General features: G+C 35.8%; 1 protein-coding gene and 1 long non-coding RNA gene across 2 annotated transcripts in view; one reads left to right on the forward strand and one right to left on the reverse strand.

Moving 5' to 3' along the window:
- The window catches only part of LOC145773980 (sushi, von Willebrand factor type A, EGF and pentraxin domain-containing protein 1-like), a 127,774-nt gene extending 122,997 nt beyond the window's left edge, over positions 1 to 4,777 (forward strand). Inside the window, exons 23-24 of the mRNA XM_082585108.1 lie at positions 3,257 to 3,358; positions 3,833 to 4,777. Coding sequence (XP_082441234.1) covers positions 3,257 to 3,358; positions 3,833 to 3,957 — 227 coding nt within the window. The 3' untranslated portion in view covers positions 3,958 to 4,777. The remainder of the gene's footprint in view (positions 1 to 3,256; positions 3,359 to 3,832) is intronic.
- Positions 4,778 to 8,681: 3,904 nt separating this feature from the next.
- LOC145773984 (uncharacterized) lies at positions 8,682 to 20,360 on the reverse strand. Its single transcript, XR_014289986.1, has 3 exons — positions 20,316 to 20,360; positions 12,110 to 12,282; positions 8,682 to 8,788 (listed from the first exon to the last, which is right to left on the reverse strand). It is a non-coding gene; the product is annotated as an uncharacterized LOC145773984 (long non-coding RNA).
- Positions 20,361 to 23,796: the final 3,436 nt, after the last annotated feature.

Below are 23,796 nucleotides of genomic sequence, written 5' to 3' on the forward strand. Positions count from 1 at the left end.
TGAAAAAGTTTTTTACAGTATATTTTATTTTTTGTTTATTTGTATTAAAGGGTTTTGATCACGTGCCACCATTTTTACAGTGGTGTCCTATTGGTTTCAGTGCCAAGAAAGGATATTTGTGAAGTGTGAGATTCGCAGTTTATTTTTATAAAAAGTGTCTTTTAAGCTTTCTTTGTTTGATGGTTCAAATTATAAACCAGGTCACCAAATATTTTTTTAATCCGACTGTAACACGCAAAGCCTATAAGACTAACAACTGTTTTATGTAATCTGATGGCCTAGACTGCAAATAGGTAATCCGGTTGGTGAAGTAGATCTAAAAGCAGTTGAATATTTTGTTTTTGACACCAACTGCATTTGTATAGACGGAGCATTTAGTTGAAGAATATTTTCAGTCAATTGTCGTGTCATGATTTTGCGCTTTTTTTTAGAAAATTGTTATGTCGTTCAAATGAAACTTGTAAAGTAAGTACTGCTACAAGCCGTGCAATTGCGAGTCAAATAATAAGATTTTGTAAAGCAGTTTCCAGGGGGGAATTCGGTTTTAGGATTGTAAACCTTTTTAAGCCTAGTAAGTTGGCCTCCAATAGAGCGTTAAAGAGGAAATTATTATTTGATTAGCTCCCGATTATTTAAGCAACTATGTGCATCGACATGGATGCAAACCATCATGTAGGCCTACTTCTGTTTTATTCAAATACTCGATGGTTTTCAAGAGGAAACGTAACCAAGCGAGTGTTAGAGCTCAGAGCTTAAATTATTTTTTGACCTTTCAATAAAATTGGAATTTGTTGCATTGCTGAATAATGACATGTGGATTAGATTCCTTGCTTATTTGTTTGATTTGTTGGTCCATTGAATAAACTAAATCTGAAAATGCAAGTGAAAAACACCAATATACGGCATATATCCAATCGCTAGCTCTATTTAAAGCAGATTGCGCATCAACATGGGTTATCTGTATCTATTAGCCATTGACATATTGATACCACATGAATTTAAAAACTGTACTGCTTCCATGACGGCTCAAGGCAGGTTGGAGGAGAGTGATTGATTTATGTCACTGTTATTAGAAAATTGTCTTAAGGTACTAGAAGGCCTGCTGTCCTGGTCAAGGGGGACTATACGTTTTGTCTGACCTCTACTTTTCGACCAGCCTGGCTTGGGTGGCCCTTCAAGAAGCAGATGCCAGTACCGCTCAGCATTTAAAGATGCTTTGGAAGCTTTCACCAGCAAGCTTGATAATTGAAAAAGAAAAGTTAGAATGAACAATTGAACATGCTACCATGCTTAAAGAATTATCATCGGTGTTGGTTGCTGACGGCAAAGAACAAGTTCTTCAAAAGTTGAAAAAAAAAATTGAATTTGCAACATCTCACAGCATTAGAACTAGAATTCATGCGATATTTTTCTGAAGTTTATGACGATGAGCTTGATTTAATGCGAAATTCATTCACATTGTTGATGGAAAACCTTTCCGATAAATTGCAAGATGAATTTTTAGAATTCAAAACGGATTCTTGCGCAAGAGACTTATTCAAAGAAAAATCAATCACTAGATTTTGGCCATTAACGTGTAATTCCTATCTCAAAGTGGCAGAGAAAGCTATTCGAAGTATTCTCCCGTTTGCTTTCACTTAATCACTTATGTCTATGCGAATCAGGTTTTTCAACTGGTTGGAAATGAAAACAAAACAGAGAAACAGATTAGACGTGGAGAATGATATTCGTTGTGCTCTTTCCAATATTCTTCCACCACATTCATGAGTTGTTGAAACATAAAATCACAAGCTTCACACAGACTGTTAAATGCATTGACTCTTATATTTTGAGTTTATTTTTTGAATAAAATACGTTTCAGCACAGTTCTTTATTAATTATATTATATTAGTAGAAAAGGAATATTAGGCGTAGACTACAGGCTAAAAAGCTTATCACTAGCTAAAGTTTAGACTATTTTCCAAGACTTTGATTAAAATATTAATGTAAACTAGTTTTTAACAAACTAAATTTATAGGGGAGAATTTAGATTTGAATATCGACTAAAAGGGTCCACCGGATAAAAAAGGTTGGGAACCACTCCGTTAGAGACTAAAAGCAAACTAACCGTTGTTGGCACAATGAGGTTATACCAGGATGAGGATGTATGGGGAAGCATGTTTGATATAGCTGCCACCAACGCTCACGTATTGTTTGTGAACAACTGGGACAAAAATAGAAAAATGCAAATTCATTTTGCAGTTGATTGAATGCCTACGTGGTCAGGAGCAAATTTGTAATTATGATAATGTAGTCGTGGCGCATGTATGCACAAATAAAATATGTTCAAGAAAAAAAAAACAATTTCATATTAGCCATTGTAACAATGCTACTGTCTTTATTTGTTTATGTTGTAAAATTCTACTTGTGGAAAGTGCTCTGCAGATAATTCAAAAGTGCAGTAATTATATTAAGCGCATTACTGCGTTCATTGTTGATGTAAATGTTAAATAAATCCACGTTTTGTACAAATGACATTTGTGCAAATTTTATGAAAGGATGAGTGACGTGAAATAATAATCTAGTAGTGATGGAAAGCAAAAATTAAGCAAAAAGTGAAAAGTGTTTATTGGACACTGCGGTAAAAATCGGTTGTGACAAAACCTGGTAATTCTTGTGTTAAAACTTTTCAAGTTAAATAGCTTTGCATCATAACTACAGCAAATTGAAACACCATTGCAGTAATCACCACTGAAAGCATTTGCTAGCACAGCTTAAAGCTTCATGTTAACAAAGTGGGTGCCCAGACACAACTTTGTTTCACGCCATTTGTGACAGGAAAGGCTTCAGAGAATTCATCGTCATCAACAAAGGGGGTATCATTTGATCATAAAATTCTCACAATGGAGATGTGTGGTTAGTTTCCAGCAACCGTTTGTTGTCATACAGAAATATTGCCAATTTCCAGTGAAAGGAATAAACCTTTTAAAAAACTCAAACGACGACCGTGATCATCTTTAAGATAAATTACGACAAGACTTTATCGTTAAGTGGTTTTGTACCAATCACCAAATAGGAATAGGTTAATGAGCACTATTTTAATTCCTCTTAGTTTGCTGTACATGCCACAAGTTTTATTTAATCGTATCTTATATTTTCACTCTTAATACATGCTAGCCTATTCTCTTGGAAAAACGTTTCGACAATAGGAATAAATTGTTACACATTTCCTTTTTCACACAGCATAATTTTTAAAATACATTAATGCTTTTTTCAGGAGACGATGGTTTCCTTGCACAACCAGAAACGACATTTCAATGTAATCGAATATGTTACATAATGGTCAGCGACACTCCACCTTCACCAGCCTATATGACTAGTAAGTCATCTGCTTTGTTGTGATAGCCTTCCTGTTCAGTTTGAGAGCGTTTCATTTAGATATTATAGTTATTATAGATAACACTGGTAAATATCACCTAGATTCAAATGGATAACAAAACAAAACAAACAATGAGAGAAAACAAAGGATCACTTAAAGGATTTTAAAATGTTCTCATCAAAACATAGAGTAGCCTAAGCGCATTTCAAGAAGGACGTGAAGTATGGTTTCATTTGCATAAAAGATTAAAATGAAGCACTAAAGAACTGAACGCTCACGTTAATTGTAGGGTATTAAAAAGGATTTTTTTAAGGACTCAAAAATATGACTTGCACTCAAATATTTTGCTTTTTCAAGTAAAAACTTGACTAATCTAGAATTAGACATTTAAACTCTAGAATTAGGTTAATTTTATAAAGTTGTCAAATCTGTCTTAACGTCCATCGATTTAATTTTTTTTCTGTATTTTTTCAGTGATTAACAATTTCCTCGCTGAAGGAGCTGAAACAGGAGCGTTTTTGGGCCGAGTGGCAGCGACTTCGGGGGGTAGTGGAGATAGTGTAGCACAAATTCTCCAAAGTTTGAGGGCAATATTATAACCAAATTGATTTTATTTAATCTTTACGGTTGTATCGCAATGCAGTCAAACCAACAAAACAATGTCGTTTCTTAACTTACCAAACAGTCGGTTTTTGTATTAATTCAACGTCTGCAAACGTTATGAATATCAATAATAAATTTGCTGACTGGGTTCTTCCATGGCCACCTGGAGATGCGGCCTGATTTGTCACATTTTGCAGATTTTGATTACAGCTACTGCTAGTATTTGACTGACATTTTTTGAGATGTTTTTACTTTTTGCGGTTCCCTAATGACATAAAACTTTTTGTTGCCTTGGGGAAGCAGTAGCAAATGAGAAAAAGTAAGTTAAAAATTGCAAAATCAGACTGTTATTGAAAATTAATAGTCTTACTAAAAGCATTGAAATCGAATTTTCTTTGTTTTTCAACATGTGAGAATGTTAAAACCTATTGTGACGTCTGGGGAAAAGAATAAAGAAAGCGTAAAAATCTAATTTTTAGAAAAATTTATTTAAACGTTCGCCCAAAGTTAGAAAAACCTGGAAATTTCTGCAAAATGTGACAAATCAGGCCGTATCTTTAGGTGGCCATGGTTCTTCTAATCTGTAATCTGAGCGTTGCATGTCACGACTGTTTGTTATTGTCAAAGATTTAAAAAGTTAGGCTTGATATAAAATGTTTACACCTTTTGTTAAATATATGTAATGCATTAATACTTGTACATACTTTTTTTTGGATGTGCTTTTACTCTTACTAAAACATTTAATGATAAGACTTCATTGAGAACAAACTATACATAATTTCAAAGTTGGGTTGCAAATAAAAGGAATATACTGTAACGTTGCTTTTGTAATGGAATTCGTCTGAAAGGCTTTATATTCAGATTTGGTTCTTGCATTAATCAGCGATTATTTCATTTACCTAGCGGTGGAAGCAAAGGGCGTGCATTAAAAGCTGCAATGAACTTGCCGTTTTGCTATATTTATTGCAGGCATAATGTTTCTCAATTAGTAGGGTATTAGCGTCACCTCCGAGATAGCAATGATACAGCAATTCAATTCATTTTGTTTTTGTCGGAAAACATTTTGCTGAAAAAAATTGTCCCCTGGCTAAATTCTTAGAGGGAACACTGGTAGGCAGTATAAAATCAGATACTTAATTTGTATTTTTTTGAATTGTGTTTAATATCGATTAGCCTATTGTTTATTCTCTACTTTTTTGGAGGCTATCGAAATCGGATATTTCTCTACTTTTTTGTTTGACTATCGATTTATCCCCTACTTTTTTCAATATCGATTTGCAACCCTGCATCTGGACAACACTTACACTGCACACAATGAACTCCAACTAGATTTAAGTAATGACATCCATAAGCAGAAAATAGAAAGGGTTTAGCCTACATTTTTTAATCTTGGTTGGACACCTTTCACTTTTTCAGACATGTTGAATCCATGATTATATGTTTGGCCAATGCAGTTTTTCAAGTCTGAGTTCAGTTGGTTAAACAAAAATAACAAGGATGGTAAGGTATGCGCATAGCTAAACCAACACCAGTTTTCAAGTTAAAATTACAAAAACCGTTCAGTGATACAGAAATGAGCAGGGTTAACAGCATCAGATTTTACGCCTGGAAGCAATTTAACATAGGCTATACCTTAATACGAGAATAATTTGTTTTTGATTAGAAACATTTGAAGTAGCATTTAATAATGATAGAAAAATACTTGGAACCAGGTTTTTTTTTAAGGTTTGGTTTGGGTGACCGCTAAGTAGTTTTAAGAGACCGCAAGTGTTTCATTTAAATACCAAAAAATAGCCATAACTACATACAATCAACGCAACATAAAATGAATTATTTGACAAGGCACAGCTTAAATGATTGTGACAACGACCAAACAGCCTGCCCAACACGGCTGCCAAACAAGTTTGCTGCACAATCAAACAAAGTGTGCTTGTTGGTGTGCTTGTTGGCTTGTTGGCAAAGTGTGCTTGTTGGCTTCTGCTTGTTATGTTTCCACACGTAAAAACTGATCATCATGCGCCATAAATCAGAAATAAACATTGACGAGTATCAAAGGTGCACTTCTTTTGTGAATAACTCTTTGATTCAGCTGTTAGCTGTACCTCCACTTATTCTTTTTTCCGGACGTGAACTATTGATCGTAGGCTATATTTGTATTATCGACAAGACATAGCGAGAAACAACCATTACTTTTCTACTGTAGTTGCAAGTCCAAATTTTGGGAAACCGCTGGAGAAATTTGGGGGACCGTTTCGGTCCCCCAAAACACCTTAAAAAAAACACTGCTTGGAACTACCGATTTCATTCAAAAAATGATTTATTGTTAAGTTGGTAGCCTACATTTTTATTTTGGTAGTAAAAATGGGCCCCTCGAAAAAGTAAAAAAAAAACTACTCGTTTTTCCTTTACAACGTTAAGCCAAGGGGAAAAGTTGCCCGACTTACCCCCTCCCTCGGAACCCTTAGTTCTGCATATCGTATGAGTTTGTATGTAGGCCAAATTGAAAAAGTTTTTATCGGTTTTATAACAGATGCGTTTATTGGATGTTGGGTAAAATTTCAAGTTGTGTAGAGTAAAAATTGCTTATAAACGCTAAACTTTCATGTCAACTTAAATATTGGTGCATTTGGAGTGCCACCCTAATGAAATGAGTCAAGACCTTCGCTACACAACTACTATCAATATTTTTCACATAAAAGATCAAAAGTGTATTAGACTGCGCAAACAACAGCTCTAAAAACAAAGCGGTAAACCTGCTTAAATATAGTTCTGTAGAATTTTGTTGAAATTATAAAGTTGAAATGTTCTATGTATTTATTTTATTTTGAAATGGAATTGTCAACCGAACAAAGACGGTTATTTTTTTTAAATGTGTTAACAAAAGAAAAATGATCGAATCGCAACTTCTGCAATAAAATACACAACGTAAGATTGTTAAACTCAACATTAGAACTAGAACAAAAGAAGCTGTTGTTCACTAGCCTGCCAGAATGAAATGATACGAATAGAACAGAGTACTGCCTCGCGGAGTGCACGTGACAAAAGGAGTGCAAAAGTAATCAAGGAAGCATGCTAACTGCAGGCATTTATGCATCAACTAGGGCAAATGATAGGCCTATAATACACCTTGTGCTTAAGCACACATGCTATACAAGAAAATTAAATTTGCAATTGTGATCATAACACAGAGTGTTTAATTCAAGAAATGTGCCATCACTGGAAAACTGCTCTGTTCTGTTTGGCAAGCATTTTGTTGTCAAAATTTAAGATGCAAAGGTTGAATGAAAAAGTTACCTAATTGCATAGACACAGCATCAAGCTGATAAAAATAAACCCTGTTCAAAACTTTAGGGCGCTTGAGTACAATATAAGATTGTTAGGATATCAATTAATTTAACAATCCGGATAATTATGTCTTGATATTCATATTTCAAACTAACCGGATAATAAAAGGTAATACAATTTTGGTAAAGAAGTGACTTTCTTCAACCATAAACAGATAAAACCAAGCAACCACATGGCATTTAACATAATACATTAAACTGAACATAAACTACGAACGTTTTCGGCCATGCACATGTTAGTCCTTGTCAAGTAACGAAAAAATAACTGATTTTACATCTACACTAAAATAAATAACTGATCTATACAACGAATCGAAAACGATCATATGATAATCATCATATGATCATATCATCATTATTATGCCTCGCGGAATTAACCGCCATGTGATGTGCCTTTCTTCTCTGCTTTGCCGTTTCATTCTTACGCATTTCGTTTTCAATTGATCGTATGGATCAGTTATTTATTTCAATGTAGATGTAAAATCAGTTATTTTTTCGTTACTTGAAAAGGGCTAACATGTATATGGCCGAAAACGTTCGCAGTTTATAGTTTATATTCAGTTTAATATATTATTTCAGTGACAATATATTATGTTAAACGCCGTGTGGTTGCTTGGTTTTATCTATTTAATAAGAGGTAATTATCTGAATCGTTTTTGAATTTATAGAAATGCAGTAGTCGACTATGAAATCATTTGTCTATCACGTAGTGTACTGTAAATTTCCATACATTCCATGTAAGTTGCTTCCCGATGGAGTTAAATACTTAGGCTAAAAACCGTAAAAGATGTGAAAAATGGTTCAACTAAGCAACCTCAACAAAAATCAGTCGCCACTTCTATTGTTGCAAGTTAATTTCGAGAGTCAGTAGACCAATGAGCATGCCATAGTCGCTCGTATCTAGAAACAAATAAAGTAAAAAAAAACTTGCGAAAAGGTGTAAAAAACGCAGTAGTGAAGTTAGTTTAGTGCTTTTCGTTCAACCGACAAATTTATATTCAAATATCAGGTGGTATAAATAATTTGATTAAATGGTCCATAGGCCTATATTCATATAGTTTAACCTTTGTGTAGTGGGCTACCGTTATTCATGATTGTATAACAAGCTTATTACTTAATTATTTATCAAACTGTTGGTCTCTGTTACGTGTGCATTCAAAATGATAAACAGAAAAAGAATGATACTTGTGGCTTTTATATCAAGTCTTGTATAAATATTTTGATATTTCAAACACTATACTAGCCAGTTAGCTGCGATGCCGTATTGCACACTTGCGATAACCTTCAGCTGATCATTGAGACTCCTCTGTTCTGGCCCAATGGCCAGGGCATTAATTGTATAATTCAATTAACAAATAAAATTAGCATGAAAATGTTGTCAATGTTACATGCACTATAATATTTGTATTTTTCCACATGTTCGTGTAGTTGTTCTTCCTTATCACTTTGTGCTGTTCATAGGAACTTTGCAGAAGGTGAAGGTCTGTAACAAAACATTTTATAATTTGTAAAATTTGAAACGCTGGAATGGCATTGCAGTTGAAGATATACAATACAAGATTTAAATAAACTTTTTAGGACGTATCAGAGTTTCAACGAAGCAAAACTTGTAAAAAAAAAACAATGTAAAAAATGAAGTTTAAAAAAGGAGTAGCCGAAAAGAGACTTGTCAAATTTTATGTTGTATCAGTAATTTTTTGTGTATTTTGAGGCACTACTTGTTATTTTGTGATCTTTGTCATAAATTCTGTAACAACTTTAAAAACAGTTGATCATTTATACTGAGACAAAACTGAAACCAATAATACTATCAGCAAATTACTGAAACAATACCTATAGCCTAGTGTGCTTGCATGGCATGTTTATTTCTTTCTGAAACACTTGTCATGAACATGTGTGTAAAATTCAGAAAATTTATTTTCTTTAAAAATACTAGCCGTGTCTCTGAGTACTACAAAAATATAGCTTACTATCAGGACTGTGTCAGCGCCATATTGGGCTCCCCAGAAATTCACTAGTGGGTCCCCATGTTGAGTGATTGTTCGTTAAGTTCACCTAACACTTCAAACTAAGGTTCATGCAAACCTTCAATAAAAAAACACAGAAAAATTTCAATAATCTATTTCTTGAAAGTTTATATATCCTATGGTATGGCGTAGTCTTACAACAGGCTAGAATTTTGAAAATCTATCTGAGGTGTCCTCACTATTTTAAAGGCAGAATTTACTTTATAGCCTATCTCCATCAACACTAGAATTCATCAATTTAATTAACTAAATTATTTGAGTGAGCAGTGTTTACATCGGAATATTACATCATGTTGTTAGTTTTTTGTGGGACACAAAAAACGTTTTCCTTTCTTAATCCACTTCTGAAACTACTTACATCCCCGACATTGATGGGTAAACAAAATGTGGTTGAACAAGAAAAGCGAGCAAGAAAATTTGCAAAAATGGAAAATAAATACATAATAAATGTTACATGCACATTGCACAACTACAAGTCGAAAAGCGCTGCACAAACTAAATAGGCTATGCGTGGGCCCACCTAGACGGAAGTGGGCCACCAGGCTGGGGTTTGGGAAACAATAAATGCGCCTTGCATGATTTAAGCTATTGATTATTGAGCTTCTAGAGTAGCTTATTTCTTTTTTAAGCAAATAAACAACGTTAAACAGACCAAAATGAGTGAACCTCTAAGTAGCCGTGCCCCTCTGCCAAAGGGAACGGGTGGTTATCACGGCCCTGCTTACTGTTCGTTACCGCTATTGTTCGCACTAAAACCTAAAGATACTTCGGAAAAATAGATGACGTAGTTTAATAAAATATTATACGCCAAGCAGTCAATTAAATTACCAAACAGTTATAGCTTTGAGACTGTTGATAAAAACCTTTGAAGAACGGATAAATTGGTTAGCACCTTCAACAGGTAAAAATAATCATATTTAGTAGAGGATCCAAAGGAGGGCACTTAGTCACGTTCTACTTCAAACACCGAAAAATAAATGTATTTTTTTACTTTTTGTTAAATTGTCTTTGCTCGATCACATTTACAATTGCATAAGACATTTGTGTTTTTAGCAACAAATTTAAAAGACTGAGAGTTTCTAGATGGCCTAATTCAAAAACCGAAAAAAATACCATATTCTAAAGTAAACACATTGTTCTTTCAATTATTATAACAATTAAATCATAGATGTAAGAACTGGAGGTAGACCACATCTTCAAACGTTTTAATTCGTTGAAAATTTGGACGTGTTTGAAAAAAGTTTTCATCTTTTAAGGTAGCCTATTCTACAATTCTCAATAACATTGAACTTTTGGTTTGATTTCTTGCTTATAACATTGTGAGATGAAAGATTGCCATTGTTGAAGGAAGAATGAAAGCTTTTATAAAAAGTATATTTATTTCCAGATGTGTTACAATATTGAAAGTGACACTCGAAGCTGCAGTACTTTCACTTTTTTCAAGAACTTTAATATAATAATACAATTGTTATAGAATATTTATTGTCTCTTTGCATTGATGTAGTGTAGAGTCTACCACATCTAAGGTCTTTTTGCGACAGCACTAACTTTTAATCTTGCATCATACTTGGGATATCTTCATATTATTACCCGACTTACTTTTAATACGTTGTGCAAGAAAGAACACAGTTAGGCTAGTCCCGTTTTTAAAATTCTTGTTTTAAACTAAGGCTCGTGATCTAAGGATCCATAGTGTCACAATTAATATGCGTAGCTCAGGCGACAGGCTACATTTTTTGTTCTAGAATAAGTGAATAATTTTAATGTGGAATTCTGTTGTGATATTTCAACGATTACTGACCGAAAGTAACCTTAAGTTACACAATCTTCTATTGTGAATTCTGCTTCTGCAAAGTTTCTACTTTTGGAGCTCAGGGCAGTAATGAAAAAATGGTTTGCAAGATAAAAAAATCAGTTTTTTATTTATTTTTGTTTTCGAGATTTTCATCATGATAAACACATCCACAGTCGATGAATTACATGATAATGCAATAGGGTACTGAATTGTTAAGCTGTAGACATATTTTAAAGATATCGTTTTGATTAGGCACAATTATATAAACACGACGACAACTTGCTAAACCAATAATTACTAAAAGTACCCTTATCCTCCCAATGTTGCCATATGGCAACAAACCGGTGTAACGTTACTACTTGGAAACTGTAAAATTGAAAATTATTTTGGTTTTTAAATTCATTGCAAAGCACCTAAGAACCGTATGGTAGAGCCATGGACTTCTAAATAGTAGCATCTGGACTAGAAACGCAGTGGGCAACAGTAGGCCAAACAGTTGGTACAGCAGTTGACCAACAGTGAGCCAACAGGGTTAGTTACTTGGGTGTTGGGCCACTGTTGTACCAACTGTTTGGCCTATTGTTGCCCACTGCGTTTCCAGTCCAGATTCTACTCCATGGTAGAGCTCTCTCTGCGTAGTTTTGGTGGGACGATGCTAGCTTCCTGAAGTCAGTCGTGTCTGATTGATAAAACGTCGGAATAAAAGCAGATTGTCGCTTTATACATTTTGTGATAGTTTAGCTTAATTTGCACCAGTACAACGCATCATGTTATTTAACTAAATGTCTGGTGAATAGCCTCATTCAATTTTCGGACTAATTATAGACTTATGATATGAAATGCATTTTTTGTTGCACAGAAAAAAAAAACTATAGGCTCATTGCCATAAAACACATGTTGTCAAAAATTGTAAACCTTACAACAATATGATTCGACGACAACCAAAATGTTTTTTCATAACATGCTTTACTTTAGCTCTGACCTTTCGGCTTTCACCTTAAGCTACTGAGTAAACCAGCTTGTTGCAGTAAGCGATTACATCCCGGATTGGTGAATTCAACTTGGTCAAAGCAAAGAAGCGATATGGCCACGTGGGGGATGATGAAGCGCTCGAGGACTTTGTATCATAACGAACTTGAGCGCATTCACTCAGCTCTGTGCTAGAACAAAATTAATTGCTTTATTTACTTTAGTATTAGTTGTTTTACCGACACTACTCATAATAGGCTATTTTAATTTCAAAAAATATCTGCACAAAATGAACGTTGGTTATAGAGATCGAGAAAATGAAATATCTTCTGACAGGTGTCAAACCCACAACAATGCTTGATATGAACGACTCGCAGAGATGGACAAGATCACCAGTATTGGTGATTTTGTGAGATTTTGTGATTTGGTGAGAAAATGAAATATCTTCTGACAGGTGTCAAACCCACAACAATGCTTGATATGAACAACTCGCAGAGATGGGCAAGATCACCAGTATTGGCGATGTATTGGTGATTTATCCCTAAAGTGTCACTATAAGCGAAGTGTCACTATAGACGAATGATGACGTCGTTGATAACTTCACTTGTGCAATATCTGCGCATGCGCATCTCATGTTGGTTTAATTCAAACCCAGTCAGCAAATCAATCCTTTATGGTTCAACCTCTGCATACGTTAAATCAGTGTAAAAAGATGGATTTGCTGGCTGGGAACTGGCGAATGCTGATAAGGACAAAATATGATTCCAACTTAAACTGGAAATACACCGTAAAGGATCCTTATACGGAAATTTTTGAGCCCGAGGGACAGAAATGTGGTGTCACTGTAAGCAAAGTGTTCTTATACACGAAGTCACTATAGGCGAAGTCATTTCTATGCAAAACATATGGTTTGCAAACGGGACTTTGCAACAGGTGTCACTATAGGCGAAGTGTCACTATAGCCAAAGTCACTATAGGCGAATTCTACTGTATGAGCAACCTGGGTAAAGGTATATAGTTGATATTGCTAACTTTTACCTTTAACTACTCGATCGCTGGCCTAAGAATTGTAATAAGTTAGTGACTGTTGCTATTAGGCCTATCAATTGTTGACGTAGTTTGCGTAGAATCGCAACGTCACACTCAAGGCCTAGGTTAATTACAGTATAATACAGAAAAAGTCGCAAAATTTGCAATTAGTTTTATACTTTTTATTTATAATAAATAAATAAAAATAATCTTTGAACTGCATCATTTTTTACCGAATTTTTGTCTGGTTCGTATGCGAGTTTTTATTCGTGTTACTAAGTAGTTTTAATTTTCGCTGTATTATGTCAATATTTATTGCACCATTTACCCATCTAGCAACCTTGATACTGTTGTCTGCTATCAAAAAAGTTCAGAGGTTTGCGGTCAAACAAGCCGCTCCATACTCAGACTTTAAACAAGTCTTGGTCTGGTTGATTTGCTGCAATAAACCACTTTACATGACCAAAGTCGGCTAGAGTCCAGATTAATTAACACCGCCATTCTAGACTTTTGAAACATCTAAAATTGGGTCAAAAAAAGCAAACATTTTTTTAAAGTTCACACATGGAAATTTTGAACAAAGTTAAATCATTTTTTATTATGCATCAACATAAATTACACGGAAGTTGACTTCTTTATTATGACTAAAACAGAAAACTTTTTCAATTTTGAAATGGCGACACTGACCAGATTAGATGGAGACTTTAAATCGTCTTTTGCTTGACACATATCATATTAACAGTGGCTTAATGTTAGTAGTTGCCACTAACTACTTTGTACAGTACGAGCTCTAAAAAAATGCCTCTATCTAGTAAGTAAACTTCAATTTTAAAGTGATCTTGATCTTATTGTTCGTCAAGATCAAGATCACACAAAAAAAGTGATCTTAGATCAAGATCAAGATCACCAAAAAAAAGTGATCTTGAAGATCAAGATGAAGATCACGATCTTGATCTTCAAGATCACTTGTGATTTTCAAGATCAAGATCACGCCCATCTCTGACGACTCGGTTGCATGTCCTGTAGAATGCAAAGGAATTTATTCTCACACGAGTCAGTTCCATCATAAATAGCTAAAAATCAATTTCGATCAGCCAGTAGTTAGATCGTCTTCAGTTAAGCTGAAAGCAAACAGCACAAAAAATCAAATTATGAAAGTGCAAAGAAATGAAAAACGTTTTACTTTTGCTACGTCAAAGAATTGATGAAAAAACTAACAATCAAAGGCGAAATAAAAAGAAATGGAACGAAGGAGTATGGTATAGAGTAGTACCATCATAAGCTTAACCAGGAACACATCAACAATACGAAAATATTGGTTAAAAGGATAAAAGTATGGTATAAATCTGAGCTTTAACTGATAAGGCGTCTATACCAGCAAATATACTATAGCGACCAAAAGAATTAACTGGATCAAACGATATCCATGAGGTAACCTGACAACTGCCTGCACAAAAAAAAAATTCTCACTAAAATTGCAAAATGTAAAAGTAGATATTATCCTACACGTCCTACAACTTCTTCTTCTTGCGTTTGAGGCCGCCACAGATCACATTGTTACATCCAGGCGCAGAAACCCATGGAATGTGTATTCTTCGAGCGTTGTTAGGTCCACATGTCTATCTTGTGGTCGGTATACAGGACATTGATAGATAATGTGGTGTGCAGTTTGAAAATCTGAGCCACACGCATAAGATGGTGAATCGGCGAGGCCCCACTGGAACATGTTGCTGCTGAAACGCCCCACTCCAGTCCGCAGGCGATTGAGCTTCACCCATTCTTTCCGGGGTAGTTCTGCTCCAGGTGGGGTGTTGGTATTGGGAAGGACTGTGAATTGGGTTGATTTCACAACTTCTCTCCATTCACGGTTCTAAACTTCAGAAATGTGAAAATTCGATTTGCAGATAGCTGCAGCATGTCGGGAGAACGGGCGTCGAGATTTCAAGCGCTGGAGCTTTTGGGAGTGCGAGTTTAGGACAATCTGGTTGAGGAGGTGATCATCCCTTGACATAGCTTGTAGGACCAGACTACGTACGTGGTTTTTCCTACAAAGTCTACTTGGGGCGATGCCTGATAGTACCGGCAGAAAGTCAGTGAGAGTTGGAAGCAGGCAACCGGTGATTATTCTCATGGTGGTGTTGAGGGCAGTGTCAATTTTGGAAGTGTGTACGCTGCGGCACCACATGGGGAAAGCATATTCGGAGGTGCTGTAAACAAGTGCAAGAGCACTTGTACGGAGTGTGGATGTACTAGCTCCCCAGGATGTTCCAGCTAGGCATCTCAGCAAGTTGTTGCGTGCTGATAGCTTACCATGGAGGGCTCCAGCATGGTGTTTGTAGGTTAATTGTCGGTCGAGCTTCACTTCTAGGTAGGTGGGACACGGGTTGTGTGGGAGTGGGTTTCCGTTGAGAGAAACTGACAATTGGCGCGTAGCTTTCATGTTGCAAAGGTGAAAAGGTGTGACGGTGGTCTTTGCCAGGCTCAGTTTCAGCATCCACAGCTTCAGGTAGTCTGAGATTCGGGCCATGTCATCTGTCAGTGCTTCCTCTACCACATGCCAGGACTTGTCAGAATTGAGTAGTGCCAGATCATCAGCATAGCCGTACTGGCGTGACGTAGTCTTTGGCATGTGACTAATGTAGATGTTAAATAGTGTCCTACAACTATACCTATAGGATAAATTCAAATGGTAAAAAACAATAATTGTTACGTCATAAGTAATTGAATAGACTACAACTAAGCAGTCTCCATAAGAGTTGAAAAAGGAGGGGATGACAAGGTTTATTTAACAAAAGGTGCGATCATTTTTTGAATATTAATTTTTCGTTTCGAGTTTAATCTATTTCGTTTCGTTATGCGTTTGAACCGCACAAGCATCCATTCATCGCACATGAAGATATCAAGGCCTACGGTGAAATAGCTACAGTCAAACTCAGGAATTTGTGAGAACAAGTAAATTTGACATTTTTTAAAAGAAACAATTTCAATTTGGTTCAACAAAAAAGCTTGAAAAATTTAAAACATGGTATAGAAAATAAAGTAGGCTAATTGTAATTTGTCAGTCTGATAAAGATGGTAAAATTATTCTATTTGATTGGGAGGACTATGACCAAATCAGTGACGATCGGTGAGGGAAAGCAAGGAAAGCAGTGCTTACCTGAGCAAAAACTATGCAAAATATAATGACTGAATTCTAGGTTTAACTTCTTATTATTTTTATCACGTCTATTTTAACTTGAAAATTACTGTATTCGTGACTAGAATTACTCGTAACGCTTGTGAGTAGTCTAAGTCCTCGCCAAACCGCATGTCTTGCCTATAAATGCCAATTAACGCAAACGCTTCTGTCAGAAACAACTACTGAAGCTCCAGGGAAGCAACTATCAAAGTTGCTTTCCCAGGTTTAAAAAATGTCAAAAAACGCCTTCGTTTTATCCAATCCTGACCCGTTTTGCAAAACGTCACCAGCTGCTTAGCCAATCAGATGTGTTACGGTTAGACTTGCTTACCCAGTGATGTCAATGCGTATATTCGCTAGAGCAGTGGTTCTTAACCGGGGGGGCGCGCCCCCCCAGGGGGACGTGGAGCATCTTTCAGGGGGGGGCGCGAGCTCTACAATACTTTCAATTTTTTAATTATTTTAATGTCCCAGAACCTATGCTGTTCGTCATATTTTGTATTTTATCTTATTTTGTGTTGTATTCAGTAATTTTTGCTTTGTTAGTTAGACCAGAACTTTTCAAAAAGTCGCAATATTTTTGGAATCACGGCAGAAGGCGAAACTTTTGGCCAAGTTTCAATCCGAAGGCTTTCAAGTAGCACTAGCGTACCTCGTGGACATCTTCGAAGCATTGAATACTCTCAACCTTAAGCTTCAAGGGAAAAACATCAACATCATTAAACATCATGACATTATTCGAACTTTTATAGCCAAACTCGACCTCTGGAAGAGTCGAATTGAACAAGGAAATCCAGCGAGCTTCAGTAACTTGGATTCTGCTCTCAAAAATGGCATCTTTGATTCTGAGTTGAAGAAACAAATAGAAACCCACCTTAATGAATTGAAAGCGGAGTTCATCAAATACTTTCCAGATCTGGATGAGAAGCGTGAAACCTGAAAGTTCGTCAGAAACCCGTTTCAATGCGAAGTACAGTAGTTGATATTTTCGAAGAAGGACAAGAGGAGTTTCTTGAGATGAAGTTCGACTCCACAGCTAAAGAAGACTTCAAATAACTGGAACTTGAGACGTTCTGGGCCAATTACCTTCCTGTTTACCCTTTTATCGCAGCTCGTGCTCTTCGAATTCCAACAATGTTTGGATCCACGTATCTTTGTGAAGCTGCATTTTCTGCTCTCGTTGCTATCAAGACCAAATAAACTCTCTCTGGAGTTAAACCTCGCATTAAAAATCTAGTCGCTAAGCAGCAATGTCAAGTATCTCACCGATGTGTACAATAAACGGACAAAAATGCAATTTTTTTGTTATGATATTTATTTAAAATCTAGGGGGGCACGAGGCACATGACCATTATTGAAGGAGGGCTTGATAGAAAGAAGGTTAAGAACCACTGCGCTAGAGCGACTAGACTAACTCGTTAGAATGGTCTCTCGTCACGGTACACATCATAATGCCAAAAAGCTTGTTGCTGTTTTTTGATGTCTCCTCGCCATGTACTTTAGCCTACTAGCTTTCATAGTCATGCCTTTGCCGTTTTTACAGCGTTGATATAACGTTACTTCGCCAATGAACGTTCAGGTGCGGATGCAATATTTAGTTCGTTAAGCTTCTATACGCAGGAGGCAAACCTATCCAGCTTTTTGTACAAATTGCTTGCGGTTGTAATGTTTAGGCCTAAGTGTTAGTTTTTGTAGTGTAGGCCTAACTGAATATCTGAGAATGAACATTCATGACGAATTAAACATTTAGACAACTATTATTCCATGTCTAACACAGGATTTTGGTCCTGCAACGTTAAAATTAAGATTGTTGATGACTTCTAAACATTAAATGGATGTATGATCACGACATAGGCGAAGCACAATTTAACAGATTTTTATTTTTGATTTGTTTTGGAAATGCTCTCAGAGCGCACCAAATTGGAAGTGTTTTTCAAAAATTTCTGGGGGAGGCCCCTCAAACCCCCCGCTGGAAGTGTTGCCTTCGGCAACACGCCTTCGGGCTTCGCCCGACGGTTACGCCCTTCGTGCCTACTACCTTGCTGGGGCATATTTCCAAGTTGCTTTTCCAACGGTTTAAGCCACCGAACGTCACTGGACCAAATTATAAAAGCTCAGCTGATGAAATTCGACCAATTCCGCTCAGTTCTAAACAAATAAATTCATCTCTTAATCAAATTAGATACACTTGTGAGGAGAAAATGAAAGTCCTGCATAAAAATGGCGTTGTAGACGACAGCTTATTGTTTTTAGCCACCAGTATAAAGAGTGAAAGTCAACTGTACTACAAAATAACAGGACCTAACGCCAAATACTTTGCAAATAACCAACTTGCCTACGCTTATCCACTCTTTAAAACTCATAAACTTACACCACAACAAGTCAAAACAGCACATCCACTAAACATTCTTGTACATCTCCTCCAATCAGCTGGCAACATCACGACATCCAGAATTACAGCCTTTTTAGAACACTTACTACAACCCATCAGCACATCATTCTGTAAAACTGGAATAAATGAATATTGCAAAGACAGCAAACATTACTTAAAAATGCTCGTCGAATGGGAAAGTCAACTAACCCATAAAAACACAACCAAGGATCCGTTATATTTAGTAGTTGCTGATGTAAACGCTCTTTATCCCAGCGTAAAAAGACAACTTGTAAAAAGTGCTTTGACCTACGCCATTGATCAACATGCCCAATTTCCCAAATCTGCCACACAAACACTTGTAGATCTTATTTTATATTGTTTAAACAATGCCATCGTCCAATATCAAACCAAATTCTATCGTCAAAATGAAGGAATTGTGACAGGAGATAACCACTCAGTCTCTCTAGCAAACATCACATTACACTATGGCCTTTTGCCCATCGCTGAAACACTTCAACAAGCTGAAACTTTCAAACGTTTCATTGATGACATCATCTTTTTTTCATTCGGCGATCAAAACACAAATCCAATTGAATCGGCACTGAAATAAATATTCGAACAGAACAACTTGGAACTAACATTTCGTAGAAAAAATACTTCTCAAACAAACATGGAAATTGAAGTTTTAGACGTAAACCATGTCATTTCAAGCCACTCCCTAAAAGGATTTATCACCACTAATTATGTCAAGCCCACTGCTTTGGATCGAAATTTTATCAATGGAACTTCTCACCACCCCCCCATCCATTTACAAAGGCATTGTATTTGGAGAAGCAACAAGACTACGTAGGATAAATGAAAACAAACTTTTGTACGAAATGGAATTGCAAAAATTAAAAGAAAAATGCATTAATTCAGGATGCCACAAAGGTATGACCACCAAAATAATTCAATTGCCCAAAACATGGACAGAGTGATTTGGCCCAAGTCAACCACAGAAAACATGGACAATAAATTCAACGACAAAATTGTATAGGCTACATTTTTCCCTGATAAACTGAAACTTACTGATAAAAAACGTGAACTAAATCATACTACTAGGATTGTATACAAAAAAACTACCACATTGACTCAGATACTTACAAATTTTAAAAGCCTTTCACTGAACACAAACTCTAAGGTTAGATCATCCGAACCCTAGGAAATTGCTCCCTTAGCGGCAATCATGGTAAACACGGTAGTATGATCTCTTTTACAAACCATCTCATCACCGAATCAGGAAAGATTGTACCACTTAAACAAAACTTAAACTGCGAAAACTTTGGCATATATGTTGCCACATGCAAACTATGTAAAGAACAATATGTTGGTCAAACTATTAAGTCCTTTTCAAAAAGATTGGACAGGTCACCGAACAATGTGGAAAAACTACTCTAAAAACTTGAACAACACAAAAAGCATCCTTACTACAACACTACTCCAAATTCCACAACAACATTTTACAAACCAGACCCAAGCTAGAACATTGCTTCGATGTCACCTTCACAGAACAACCATCCACCGATTTACTCGACCTACATGAAAACAAACGGCAAACAATTACCAAAGCAAAAATTAATATTCAAAAAATAATCACACCTTTTGTTAAGTAAACCTTGTCACCCCCTCCTTTTTCAACTCTTATCATCATCATCATTTTGTTCCTTCCTCGTATGGAGGGTTGGATACAATGCGCCATTGTTCTCGACCATGAGCTGTGCGTACTGCACATTCATAAGTTAATTTTGTCCGTTTTGTGATGTTTGTTGTCCAAATCATTCTTGGTCTGCCTTTACTTCTTTTACCGTTTATCTTCCCTTCTATTAATGATCTTTGTAATGAATTTTGCCTTATTGTGTGTCCGAAATACTTCAATTTTCTTCTTTTGACTGTTTGTAAGAGCATTTTGCTTGAATTGAATTTGGAGAGTAGGCTACTTCATCGTTACTCTTATGGAGACAACTCTTATGGAGACTGCTTAGTTGTAGCCTATTCAATTACTTATGACGTAACAAATATTGTTTTTTACCTTTTTACCATTTGAATTTATCTTATAGGTACAATTGTAGGACGTGTAGGATAATATCTACTTTTACAGCTTGCAATTTTAGTGAGAATTTTTTTTTTACGCAGGCAGTTGTCAGGTTACCTCATGGATATCGTTTGATCCGGTTAATTCTTTTCGTCTCTATAGTAGGCTATATTTTCTAGTATAGACGCCTTATCAGTTAAAGCGCAGATTTATCAGTTAAAGCGCAGATCGCCTTTGATTGTTAGTTTTTCCATCAATTCTTTGACGTAGCAAAAGTAAAACGATTTTTCATTTCTTCACACTTTCATAATTTGATTTTTTGTGTTGTTTGCTTTCAGCTTAACTGAAGATGATCTAGCTACTAGCTGATCGAAATCGATTTTTAGCTATTTATGATGGAACTGAATCGTGTGAGAATAAATTCCTTTGCATTTGTTATAGAAACTAATACTGTACAATGTACAATTGTACATTCAATAAATATTTTACAAGGAATCAAATTTCCGAAAATTTGTTGTTTGGTTTCATTTTTTGATTGTATCCAAATAATTTTAAAGTGTTGATTTCAAAATTGCAACTGTTTTTTTTCGATCATCGATCGACGATCGTTTTGAAGATATAACTATTTTCAGATACCACGATTTTTGTTTACTTTATCTTTCTTTTTTTATGCAGGTATGCATCCTGTGGTCTCTTTTTGTTATCATTATCGTATTTATTCTTTCATCAAAATGGTCAAAATACTGAAATCTAACTCAATCTCTCTAAACACTAGAATAAGAATTTTACATGTATACTGTACATTTGGTCAGTTCTACTACATGGCTGTGAATCCTGGACTTGTGCCAGCAGATACAAAGGAAGATCTACAGTACTGAAATTTATGTTCATAAGGAGAGTGATGGGAATTAACTGGATGGATAAGATCACTAACGAAGAAGTGTGGAGACGCTCTGGGTGTACCCCTGGCGTCCTCATCACAACTATCAAAAAAAGGCAAATGACATTTATCGAGCATGTCTTCCGCAAACGCGGAGTTGAACATTCAGCAATGATTGGGCGACTTCCTGGTCAGAGGCACGGAGGCGTCCACGTTTGGTAATCTTTAAGAAGCTTAAGTCCTTATATTAATATGATGCTACACTAAAACAGCTAAGTGTTCAAAAACTGACCTGATTAAGCAAGTTATTAAATAGGCTATGTGTTAAACATCTCACATCTCAATGACATTACCTCTGCCACTCAGAACTGCACGGTTCACCATACCAGAATATGAAATAAATAGTTTATCAAGTTTTGCTAGACTTATCATGGACTTAAGAATATATCAAGCAGTGGTGTTGGTGTACATCAAACTTGAGGTGTTGCAAGCCCATCGCATTTTGAACTGATTGTTCTGTTTTGGCGTCATGCACGTTATGACGTCAGCGTTCTATTACTTCTACCTTTTTCTAGACCTCTGCTATGCTTGGCATATAGTGTTTTTCGTTATGATGGTTAGATATAAAAACAAACTAAGCTGAAACGGGAAAATGTCTGCTTGTGTTATTAAAATACCGCTTTTATGTTCAAAATTAGAATACTAGAATTTTTCCAAGGCTGAACTTTTAAGATTCAACTAAGGTGAAAACCTTTCCACTTGATAGCTTTAAAGTCTCTAGTCTTTAAAGTCTTTATAGCCTTATAGTCTCTAGAACAGGTGTTCTTAAATATTTGGGCTGGCCCCCTTGAAGTCACTTGTAAAACTTTGTGTTCTTCTTTTCTCGTTTAAGTTATAAATCAAACTCAAACTAGGTAAATTTAACGTGTTTTAGATTTTAAAATAAACAAGTTTTTTTTTCTATGTTTCATCATACATAAACCAAAAGATTAAGTGAAACACGATTTACTTTTTCATGCGTTAATGTGAAAGATGTAGCTGCTATCTCGAAGCCAGCATTTCAAATCGAGGCTTAAAGCCAATGAACTTCGCACGTCAGGTTTACAGTTAAGTTTATTCTGAGCTTGTGTCTTTATCCGACTTGCAAGTGCAGAAACGCCACTTTCACATAAAATTACGTCACAAAACAATCAACTAGACAAAAACTGCAAGAATAAGCGTTTGGAAGTAAATTTAAAACTAGGTCACTTCACCAGTCAATAATCGTGACACAAGGTAAGGTGTTACCAACTTTTCAGTTCACGACTTCTACAATGCAGTAGCATGCTATTGCAACACCTTCTCAACAAAGTTACGTTATAAGCTATATGTTGGCACGCAAGATCAAAAATCAGTAATGCTAATTTAATGTTTTCTATAATTTTATCGAAACTTAAAAAAGTTTTTGCATTCTTTACAGTCTGTAGAATTTCTTTTTTCTTTTTATTTGTAATAATCAACATATCGTTATAAACACAGTAAAGGTAAAATTATGAGTAATAATAAACTGCTGACTAACGTTTGCATTTCTGAATTAAGCATTGAGCATATAAAAAAAAAATTAGCTAGGAAAATGAACCTTTGTGCAACGTTTTTTGAAACTAAAAATTCAAATGACGCACCAAGGCGTTGCGACGCACAGTTTAAGAGTACTATAAATAATACACAAAATAAGGCAAAACTAGTTTCTTAATGTCGTAATTGATCAATCATGCAGAAAATTCGAAAGCCTTCACGGACTCCCTGAAAACGCTTTGCGGACATTTTAGGTGTCCACGGACACCGGTTGGGAACCGCTGTGCTAGATCAACCGTATCATTTGAGCTAGGCTGACAAAGGTCTTTGTCTGAGCTAAATCTTACTCTACCGTTGGACAATTAATTCTATTGCAAACGCAATATGTTATTTTACAAGGTTACGTACAATACATACCTACACTCTGTGTGCTCTGCGATAAACTTTAGCAAAGATGAATAATAATGCAGTTGAGGAAAGTTCTTTATCTGGCTTGACCAGTACGAGTAGCAATATGTGTATTGATTTACTTCAAACGAACTTGTATCATATACTTCATTTTTGTTGTCGAGGTTGTTTTGGACAGGAGTGTCTGAAACAATATAGCCTAGTTT

The sequence above is a fragment of the Aplidium turbinatum genome, chromosome 7 (genome assembly GCF_918807975.1).
Source record: "Aplidium turbinatum chromosome 7, kaAplTurb1.1, whole genome shotgun sequence".
NCBI classification, from domain to species: Eukaryota; Metazoa; Chordata; class Ascidiacea; order Aplousobranchia; family Polyclinidae; genus Aplidium; species Aplidium turbinatum.